The 11,394-nt window shown below is 40.6% G+C and overlaps 2 protein-coding genes across 2 annotated transcripts; one reads left to right on the forward strand and one right to left on the reverse strand.

The window, feature by feature from the left end:
• Positions 1–548: 548 nt before the first annotated feature.
• On the forward strand, positions 549–7,187 carry LOC118323808 (contactin-associated protein-like 2). The gene is made up of 4 exons (XM_035655840.1): positions 549–655; positions 2,490–2,774; positions 4,337–4,408; positions 4,781–7,187. The coding sequence occupies exons 2-4, from the start codon at positions 2,735–2,737 to the stop codon at positions 4,978–4,980; spliced, it is 312 nt and encodes a 103-aa protein (XP_035511733.1). The 5' UTR covers positions 549–655; positions 2,490–2,734; the 3' UTR covers positions 4,981–7,187.
• Positions 7,188–8,719: 1,532 nt separating this feature from the next.
• LOC118321312 (lipocalin-like) lies at positions 8,720–10,329 on the reverse strand. Its single transcript, XM_035652587.1, has 6 exons — positions 10,166–10,329; positions 9,838–9,977; positions 9,652–9,731; positions 9,446–9,559; positions 9,228–9,329; positions 8,720–9,112 (listed from the first exon to the last, which is right to left on the reverse strand). Exons 1-6 carry the CDS (start codon positions 10,259–10,261, stop codon positions 9,093–9,095), a joined length of 552 nt encoding a protein of 183 aa, XP_035508480.1. The 5' UTR covers positions 10,262–10,329; the 3' UTR covers positions 8,720–9,092.
• Between the last annotated feature and the right edge of the window lie 1,065 nt (positions 10,330–11,394).

An 11,394-nucleotide genomic window follows, 5' to 3' on the forward strand; every position in this document is an offset into this window, starting at 1 on the left:
GAAGTGATTGATAGTAGATAGTCTATCAGTGCCTCATCAGACAGGTGCATGAGTACCTCATCCTGAATCTAACAATGTACTGTATGGGAACTAAACTGCAGAGCCTGTATCAAATGATTGTTTTCCACAGGCACACTCAAATACAGTATATACACACAATGCAAGTGTCTGAGGAACGTCTGGTCAGATGATGAATACATAGAAGAGTCAGATAGCGCTGAGCTCTATTCCTGGAAGCACAGTCAATAGTGTACTAACACAAACATACACACACACACACACTCACACACACACACACAAACACACATTTGTATTGGACCTATAAAAGTGGAATAAAGGGAGAGAATTGCATTATAAGCCATGTCCAGATGCTCAAAACCCCATCATCTAACATAACATGATTCATTAAATAAACACACACACACAGAGCAGTACTCTTGTTAGTCATCCCGCGTTTATATTTTACTGCAGGATTGTCCGAACAGCAGTTCCTCCTGGGTGTGGCGCAGTCGTGTAGCAACAGAGCAGCCAAGCATGTAAAAATTAAAACCTTGCTCACACACACAGCCGGGAGTTGTGTGCAGAGGAACAAGATATTTTACAGCTCTGCAGAAATTGTTGGAGACACTTGAAGGCTGTTTTGATATCAGTCCAGGTTTGTGCTGGAGCAGAGCATGTCTGAGGACGTTTGTTTTATGCAGCGTTTATGTCTATACCGAGCTGTAGGTGTTGGATGGATTATTTAAATCATTTTGTTTGCCGTCTCCTCTCTTATGTTCTCCACAGTTATGTGTGTGTGCGGTGTGTCAGCCAAGGAGAATCACCTTTTAACTGTACTTTATTCAAAGTGTTTTAATGATTAAAAGCAGTGCTTGCGATGATTGGTGTGACCATTAATGTGTGACTACATTAGATAAGCAATGTTTAAACACGCTGAATGGTTCTAAGTGGATTTAACATTTTAAGATTCTTTTTAATGAATGGCTCAGGGCCAAATCCTCTCTGTGAGGACAATCAACTCTACAGTCAACACTTTCCAGCTCCAAATAACTGTCAGTAAAAATCAATAGTTCTGTGTAACCCACAAACAGCCTGTATAACCCACAGATTGCTGCTAGACTGATGTAAGTGTGCCAGCTGCAGTTCAGGTGTTGGTTTAAGTGTGAGCCTGTGTGTGTTGTGTGTGTAATTGTCTTTGAAAAATAAAGAGAGATGAGCATCAAAGGAGAGAGAGAAACAGACTGTGACTCAGAGATAAAGGTGCACAAATTGCTGCATTTGAACAGGCACATATGAATATGTCTGGATTGCTATGGCAATAAGTGGACCTTAGGTAATTGTGGTAAAAGTGTAAAAGTTTCACCATGGTGGACAACAAGACACATTATTGGAGAGAAAGCAAAGTGACCAACTTGTTTCAGGAGGGTTGTCAATTCAGTCAAACCCAGGCAGATAATCTACAACCGCAATGTGTTTTAAATAAGAGACGCACAAGTAACTTCTGTTAGTGTTACTAATACAGCGTTTTTTCTGTCACTTTATATTGGTATTAAATGTTGGTTACATCGAGGAATAATGGACACTAAAAGCATAGGAGCATCGGTCTGGGTTTGAGCGTGACAGCCTGGGGTGCAAACATTACCAGCATGTTTGGACAGTCAAACAAGTAGAGAATGAAATAAAACCTTGTGTACACACAAAGGCATTGCAAGGACCTTTCATAGGCTTGTGATCACAGCTTGCATGAGCAGCATGAGCAGCATGTTTTGATTGTATCAAATATTAAGCAAATATCTTGTTTTCCTCTCTGTGTGCCATAGAGACTGAAGCTCACATGGCTGCTTTTTGCTTTAGAAACATATAAAATCCCCATTATGTGGTACTAAGGCGTCCTGTGAATAGAGCAAATTAATTGAGAAACAAAGAAGGCAGAGAGAGTGGAGGGGTTGTTAATTCATTATTCATCCTCTAATTTGACATTAGAGGTCAGTGTCAGTGTTCCTCCTCTGTTTTCTCCCTCCTCCTGCAGCCTCCTCCTCTTCTCTCTTTACTCTACTCCTTCCTCGTTTGTCCAGTTTCATATTCTCACCGAGTGGTTTAGAGTATTTAGGTCTACTGTGTCTCTGCATCAGCACAATGTGTGTACTAGAGTTTGAGTGTAAGTGGGTGTGTGCTTACTAACAGTATGGAGGATTTTGAGCATTCAGAGTGTGTTGTGTGTGTTCATCTTTTTTGTGTGTTATGGATAATCAGGGTTTATGCTTTCTCTTTAAAAACTGCAGCGGTCAGTGCTTGAGATGCCTGGTTGCTCCTTGCGCTCTCTGTCTCTCTCTATATTCTCTCAATATCAGTTAGATTTACAGGCATAGTTTCACATAAGTTAACACCACATTTGACTGATTTGACAGTCTCATTAAACAATGACAAGATGAGTCCGTTTAAACAATCCAATGATCCCAGCTTCTTTCCATCTCTGTTTGTCTGTGCAGAAACCGGACACATAGACCCAATCATCATCGAGCGTTACAACACCCCAGGCTTTGTGGGGTGTCTGTCGCGAGTACAGTTCAACGGAGTCGCCCCCCTCAAATCTGCGCTGAGAACCACCACGCAGGCCAAGGCCACACCGACAGCCAGTCAGCCAGACAGACAACCCGCAGCCGCCTTGCCGGTGTCTTACCAGGGGAAACTGGTGGAGTCCAACTGTGGGGCGTCACCTCTCACCATACCACCAATGTCTGCTGCAACAGATCCCTGGCGTCTGGACAACACAGGTGAGAAGTTACTTAAGTCATTTATCTTCCAAGAGTAACACACACCTGATATTTGCTAATTAAATGCGGTGTGGTTTTAAATCAACTCAAGGTGGAACATCTAGTGACGTAAAGATGCACATTATTATGCTCTTGTGCACATACGAACTTGGTAATTGTTCCCTTCCAAACTTACTAATTCTAAATCTATCTTTGACATGTAGGATTACATTTCTGTGTACCCACACACACACACACACACACACAGACCTCACTATTCGTCTAATGCTGCATTCCACAGCAGTGTACAGTATTGCAGAGTGTGGATGCAGCCATTTTCCTCAGGCTTGGTGCCAACTGTTCCTTTGGGAAGGTTGAGCTATCGGACATCGATCCAGTCCATCGACCTGCACTCCAGGTCCAAACTCACAGTCTCTCCACCATCCTTCCAGTGAAAGTATTAGTACTGTTTATTATGCTTTACATTTTCTATAGATAGATCTAATATATAATTTATCCAGCCCTCCCACAGTCCCTCACTTATAATCACTGTCTGTCTGTTCATCGATTTTTTTTCTTCCAGTTCCTAACTTCCTTACTTTTTTCCTCTATTTGTCCTCTGCTCTCTGTCTTCATCTTTCTAGACATTATATCCAAGCACATTTAGGCAGCTGACTGTAATGAGTCTGATTGGTCTCCCTATTGCTTCCCATTTTCACACCCTTTTCCCCTCCTCATCCTCCTCTTCTCCTTCTTACTCATTCTCTTTACTTACCCTGGAGAACTATGCAGTAAGCAGCAGAAATAGCTGACAGCTCATTCCAGGGTGAGGCCGTTTGTGGGAGTGTGCGTGTATATGCAGGATGTTGTGTGCTGTTTGATTATGCTTGTTTGCAGTTATATCCATACATACTTGTGTGTTGACAATTGCAACAGTATCTTAGTTGTCCTATTCACCCACTACCTGCTCCGCTTATTTCTCTCCACTCTTTTCCCCTCCATTTCTTTTCTAGGGAGAATCAGAGCAATTTGATGATTGCGTTCTGACAGAGAATTATAGTGGAGAGGCAGAAGTAGCAGCTGTTATTAACCTCTTAACCCTGTCATGGATCTTTAATGAAGTACATGAAACAATACAGCTATACATTAAATAAACTCCAATAGTCATCCCTTAAGGATGCTTAGCACCGGTGTATCCATCCGCTTGACTGTCTGATGTGTGTTTGCAGTAAAACTGGAGCCAATATTGATGAAACCACGCACTGTTCATTACAGTGCATCCTGTTTTTGCTTCAGTGTTGAAAGCAAAACTTTGTAGTTATAATTCAGGGCGAGTTATGCATGAAATTACTCCTTGTGACTTTTTGCTGCTATTTTTGTGTCGCTGCAAGCGGGACTGTGAGGTGGACACTGAAATGTACTTTGTCCATCTGTTTGGTATTTTCATGTGCACAAATGGGTCTAGTGTAGCTATTCAACATAGTTTTATTCGTAGAATAAACATAAAACATCTTAGACATTCTTTTAGTCTATTTATGTGTGGAAATTGGTTTTATTTTGTTCTTTCTTCTTGCTGTGTTCAGATGCAGAGTTCCCCTTCAATGAGGAGAGAGTGATTCCTGATGGAGTCAACAGAGACTCAGCCATCATTGGAGGTAAAACATTTTATTTTTTTACACAGATTTTAGGTGTTAAGAGGTGAATCTATATTAGCTGCTCAAAAATAATATAAATGACAAATAAGTCGGCACTGCTAAATGATATAAAGTAGTTGAGGTTTACCCACCTTTCCTGCTTCTCCATAATGTCAAACTTACAACACATTTTCAAAATGTCTTTTAGCATAGATTGAAAAAAGGATGTAAGTAAATACTCCTCAAACCATTAATCAGATTTATTTTCTGTCAATCGACTAATCAATTAACCAACTAACTGTTTCAGCCCGACACTGAAAGCTTGTTCCAAAGTTGGTTAGTTGTTAGTTGTTAGTTGATTGAAGATAACGACTGTTTCTGTGTCCTCTGCAGGTATCATTGCAGTGGTGATCTTCACCATCTTGTGTACTCTGGTGTTCCTGATCCGCTACATGTTCCGTCACAAAGGCACCTATCACACCAACGAAGCCAAGAGCAGCGGGGAGTCTGCCGGAGAATCAGCAGACACGGCCATCATCGGCACCGACAACCCTGAAACCATCGACGAATCAAAGAAGGAATGGTTCATCTAACAGGCAATGATGGGACTTTGAGAGAGGAAGTGATTCGTCAGACCACGAGTTGCCACAGAGATGGAGGAGGTTTAATTCAATGACCAATCACGGTAGAAATGAAGTAAAGGCCTTTCAATAGGACAATAATCTCTCAGAGAGGGTGGGAAAGACGTGTACAGAAATCTTTTTCGTTTGTTTGTTTGTTTTGTTTTTTTATATATCCAGAGTATTAGAAAGAGAAGAGGGACAGTTATGCAGCGGAGCACAGCTGTAAGAGACTGTACATGTATATACTAACCGGCTTGTCCTTCTTTGTATCGTGCTTGGGAGTTTTCAGGAGTCCTTTGAATACTGTATATGACAAATAATTATACTTACTGGGTGGTGTTATAGCACAGATTTATTGCCAGTCTCTGTTGCATTTTGATTTTATTTTTTAACAAAAATCTTATATCAAAAATGATCAAATCAACATGCCAAACCCTTTTTGTTTTTCATTTATCAGGCTGCGGTTGCACCAGTCTGTCAACGCTCATATACGTCAAATGACATGCCACCTATATTGTGGTAATATAGAGTTGCATATGGATGCCAAAAGTCACTTTGTAAATACAATATTTTTGTGTTATTTTATTTCTTTTTCTCAAAAGATTTATTGAGAGTCCAATACATACAGTAAACACTAATGAGAAATTTCAGATCTATATTACAATCATATCATAGTCTGTCCATTACATTATATACGTATGAAATATAGAGTTTTTTGTTTAAATCTTATGACATTCGATTGTAAGGGACATTCCTTTCTGAGGAAGAACAGAAAGGGGTTTCTCAAAGCATGATGGGAAATCATGACACTCCATGGTTGGTTTAGCTCAGCACGGCAACTTTGGAATGGGTGAAACCGTCAGCCTTTACTCATTCATACTTGAGCAATTGGTTTGTTTTCTTTGCCAAACACTTAAGTCTTACGTCATTAACCGATCGGCTGAGATATTTTCATTGTTTGACTTTGACTTTAGGAGTTTTCTCAATATTTGTACATCTTAGTCTGACATTGGGCTGCGGGTTTACAGTGTGTGCATGCAGCTGTGCGTATATGTGTAGGTCAGATTATTAGAATTGGTTATATTGGACAAAAAGAGTGCCAGATAAGATAGTTAGGACAGTCACATGGATGAGATCGAAGAACTTGTCCAACACTTAATGAGTTGTATTGATGCACTAAACTCTATACATTAAGTGGTCAAAGCGGCATAAAACAAAACAAAAAAACACTGACATCTAATATTTGTTCAAGATCTGGGAGAAGTTAAGATGATAATTGGCTTACTAATCCATTGTGCCTTCTAGGTGTTGAGCCATGTCACCTTGCCCCAGACTGCTTAACACAAACTTACTACAAAAACATGACTGCTGCTGCATGAAGTCAAAAATTCTGAATGAAAAAATCCAGCAAATGTAGAGGATTTTCTCATGTCCTAAAACGGTCTGACTTTTTTAAGCATAGCTGTGTGGGTTCTTATGCAGCAGGAGCAGCTACATTGATGTATAGAAGCGCTGCACCCTATACAGTACGCGAGAGGTTTACACCTACGCTCTGTGACGCACACACACACGCTAACATGCATGATAGAGCATGAGTCAAGGTTGTTGAGGCTGCTGCTTTGTCAACACTGAGTTGAGCTTCACTGTAACAGTGCCACTGTTGTCCAACATACATTCAAAAGATGTACAATGTATATTTTATAACCATGTTTTTTTTTTCCTATCATTGTTGCATATGTTTACCTTACCGTAGCATTTACAGAACAAACGTGTTCCAGTTGAAACCAGCTGCCAACTTTATTTTGTTGTGAATTTGCTTTTTGTGTGTCTGTTTGGTGAAAATGCTGCCATGTCACCCTGTTTGTGCATCATCGTCGCCTCATGGTTGAGTGCTAACTGTAGATCATATCTGAGACATTAGGACAGCTGGTGAACTCAGCCTGCCTTCTACTGCAGCCTCAAAGAAGACTTTCTCTGTCCACACATCACATCCATGAAGGCAAATGAGTAACTTTCCTTTTTTTTTTTTATTATATTACTCAGACTATACATAATCACGCACACATGCCCTTGACACAGTATGTGGTTTGAACATAATGGATGGTATTGGATTATCAGCTCCTACAGACAAGACCATAACCCATATGTTTTGCTTTCAGTTCTACTGAGTTCAATAAAGAGTGTTTGATCTTTAATGTCAGTGTTTTCTATCCATCACTTACATGTTGACTTATAGACATTTTCACACACACACAGCATTATGAGGCACTTGTCACACCTTATACCATGTAATAAGCATAGCATCAGGCCTAGCTGTAGGCTGATTTGTGAGCTACAGCTACATTTAAGTAAAAATGCTATGAAATAAAAAGTGCAAGAATTATAAAATAATAAAAAGTGCACAGATGCAGTAAATAATTAATTTTGAAGTCTGAGTCTGAAACAAAGACTGGGCAGAAAGATAGCGCTTAAGGCAGGACCCTGCTTGACCTTATGTTTAGGTTGCTTTGTTTGGCCCAGCGACAGCAGCAGCATACTGAAAGCGGTGGGTCAAATAGCTCGGCTCGGCTGCAGGCCTGAAACCTAGAAGAGGAGAGTTAAAGAGGTTAAAGTGAGAGAAAGAAGGACAGTGAGTCAGAGAGAATGAATCACAAATATAGTTAGCCCAATGCAATGTGAAGGTCTGTGTGAGACAGGGGATAGGCTGCCCCCTTGTGGTTAGACAGTGCAGCTTCTTACAGATATGGTTGGTGTTATTCAATATAACTTTATTTATGCCTGTAAAGGTGATTGTCTGCAGCAGACCAAAACCAGATCAACAGCTACCAACAAAATAGATATAAGAAGAAAGAGAAAATACTTTAAATTACAATAAAAAACAATCAAATGATAAAAGCTTAAAGCCGATATATGGAATTAGTATAAATATAAATATCAAAAGAAACTGCTCAGTTGTCAACAGTGTGTGTCTGTGTGTCCCTCCTGCTGACCTGAGTACTCTCAGCTTTTCGCACACCTTGTCAGACTCATTCAGACTTTATTCCATACATTGTTATTCAAAATCTAGCGCATACATTACCCACAATGCAACTCGACAACAGGCAGCCAGAGCCATTTACATATAGTATTTTATCTCTGCTAGCCTCCAGCTGAGTTAAGGGGCAGACTACAGCGGTCTAGTAAGCGCACTTCTTTCTAACTCTACTCCTCCAGTTTTCAGCCCCAACCAACATAATTTAGGCGTTACACAAGTTTAACATTATTGACTGTGAACCCTGTTCTCAGACATTTAACAAAGCTCCAATTACAATAACTTCTGGGGAGCACATCTTCATTGTGTGCCATTATTAAACACTATTTCCAAAGTAGAATCAAGACATTTTCAGAGCCCTGTCATCATTACTATTATTGTAGTGAGAAGGCCTTCAGTCCATCTGCACAGTGACGTTTGAAGGCTTATGATCCATTTAGTATTATAGCAACCCTTTTAATCACTTTGTATGTCAGAATATTGACATTCCATTGTGTTTAGTTACCCATCAAATCAATATCTAAGCCTTATGTTTTTCTAACAAGCAGTGTGCACTGTGGTAATAGTTTCTAGGGATCTACTTAATCAACCAATAGGGGGCAGTGTGTGACTTAGTTTAAAATATTCATCTGAGTTTTTTGAACAAGGAGGAATTATTCTAAACAGACACATTTATTATTTTTATTTGTTTATTTCAACAAAAGTGAAAACGCTCCAAAGAAAATCAGCAGTTACAAAAGACACACTTGTACAATAAGTAAACTGACAGTGTTTACAGTCTCTTATATTCCTTCCCTTTGTCTCACTATGAGCTCTTTTTTGTTCCACTCTGATGCCACAGTTAATGCGTGAGTTGGAGAAAATGAGGTCTGAACTAGGATCAGGATTGGTCTTTGGTACGCAGCAGGGATTGGAGTAAATGCTTGGGTTTTATTGTCTCAGGTGAAGCTTTGTGATACTGCAGGCACAGTAAGGGGTGAAGAAATAAAGACTTCTGAGATGAAAGCCTGGGACTTCCAAGAGCAAGAGGTGGCGGACAGCAGGAGACTCTTCACACCTCGGGACACTCAGCTGTAACAACATGCATGAGGGAGACCAGTGAGCAAAGGTTAAGTTACTCTTATTACATCACATATATGTATACATTCGTCCTATTAAAGTGCATTTCTCTGTGTTAATGACTTACCATTCTTAGGCAAGATTACAATGTTGTCAGGGAGGATGCCAGTCTCCAGGGAGAACTGTGTGAACTTCTGCTGCAGGATGACACTGGACTCAGGAGTGCGACCTACAGCACAAACACAGAATGGGTTGCCTTAACCTTCACCCAATCATGAATCCACCAATTCAACGAACAATGCTTCCCCACAGGGACACAGCGCTGTTTGCTGTGGTGTGACTTACTGTAAAGCTTGTTGAGGACCTCAGACACTCCCTCCTTTGTCTTGATAGTGTGGACCAGAGCGTAGTCATCGTACACAACATCAACAATGCGCATGTCGTTGTCATTGTTCCAAACTGATGAATGCAGAAGTAGACAGGTCAGGCTGTTAAATCTTTGTTTTTGTGTCTAGTCTGTGAGTTAGTGTTTGTGTGTGTGCTTTACTCACTTTTGCTGTGAAAGCTGAAGTGTCCAGGGGTGTCGGTTTTCTTAGCAAGGTGAGTCATTCTCCAGCAGGTACCATCAGCACTAAAATAGAAAAAGAGAACCAGGTCAGTTTACTTATCTTTTTGTTACTGAGCGGGACAATCATCAGGATGTTTAGATTTGTCCGTATAATTACTGAATCACTCACTTCAAGTTTGCATAAGAGAGATCCAGGTCTCCTCCAACAGTTGGCACTATTACAGAGGTGCCCATCTTCATCCCTGCCTTGTGGTTCACAAACCACTCGGCGTTAGTGGCAAAGCCAACAATGTACCACTTGCCTGCCATCTAAAAGAAAGACAGAAGAGGGGAAAAAGGGGTCACTCACTCCTGTCTTACACATTCTTAAAAGTAAGGTTTGCATTAAACATTTCAACCTACCACAGATGCTAACAACTCTCCTTTACTCCAAACTGTTAATATTTGGAATATCAGCAATAAGCCTTGCAGCAGTAATACTTCTGCCTCTCTCTTACCTTTGCCAGGTCAAAGTCTTGAACTGGTGTCACATCGGTGCAGACAGCCAGTGTGCACATGAGCGCGGCCAGCAACCTCAGCAGTGTGTTCCTCATGGCTTCACCTTTGTGTTCTGGTCTTCTTCAGGGGTGAGTGAAGTATCAGGATGAGGTAAGGAGGAAAAGGCAAGTGGAGGCTCCTTATATCCTGCTGAGTCCTGCTCCCCATCTCCTCCTCCTCCTCCTTCTTCTGTCTCCTCCTCCTCCCTCTCTCCTGCGGCTAGCTTCTGCATTACAAAAACTCTTTGGCCTACACCCATCGGCATGCAAATCACTGCCGTTACACAACTGGCACGTGTGGATGGAGGAGGGGAAGGTGAGGAGAGAAGAAAAGAAAAGCAAGAGTAGGTACATAATAGGGTTCTTTTAACACCTCCACCCCCTCAGTCACAAATGCTCTTACATGACTATCAGAACAGCTGTTTGGTAAGATTGCAAATTTCTTAAACACATGGTACATGAAAGGCTTCAAAAAACATATCACATACACAGTAAGAAATAAACAAAGTAGAGGCACTTTTGCTGAACTTTTTTTCCCTCTTGCAAAAAGACTAAATTCAAACTCTATGAGCCAATAAAACCCACTTATTTAGATAAAAATGAGAGCTTTCTGGAATATACTAAACCAGTTGTAGTAATGTGCATTCTCCTTGCAGCAAACTGCATTCCTAGCACCTTTAAGGCAGTGATATGTAAGAACTCCACAGTGAAAAAAGTTTCATAAAAAGCTTAGTAGTTTCATAAAACTTTTAAAACAGTAGGAATTTAACAGAGATGCCATTCACTCTTTTCAGTTCTTTAACACAGTGAGAAGAAGAGTTGAATGAATTCTGTCACCTTGTTTGACATTAAATGCTGCATAAATCTGCTTTATGTGGCAATAATAGCCCCCTAAATCCATCACTGTGTTAAAGAACTAGTATAATTTACATTATGTAGTGTGTAATGTGCTCCTCATTTTCGAAAATGCATTGGTGGACTCATCAGAGGTCCCTTTGTTAAGAGACAAGACAGGCACCGACTTGCAATCAGCCGGTTATGTAACAAACACACACACACACAAAGGTGCTGGGTGGAGGAAGGGACAGCAGTAAGAAGCATATTTGGTAACCTAGTTTTGTAACTAAACTCTCTCAACCCCTTTAGGGCTCCACATCTGGGCTACATTAGCCCCCCTCGTTTGTGTTCTC

The sequence above is a fragment of the Morone saxatilis genome, unplaced genomic scaffold, assembly GCF_004916995.1.
Source record: "Morone saxatilis isolate NCDOM2014 unplaced genomic scaffold, NCSU_SB_2.0 Contig0, whole genome shotgun sequence".
In the NCBI taxonomy this organism is placed as follows: Eukaryota; Metazoa; Chordata; class Actinopteri; family Moronidae; genus Morone; species Morone saxatilis.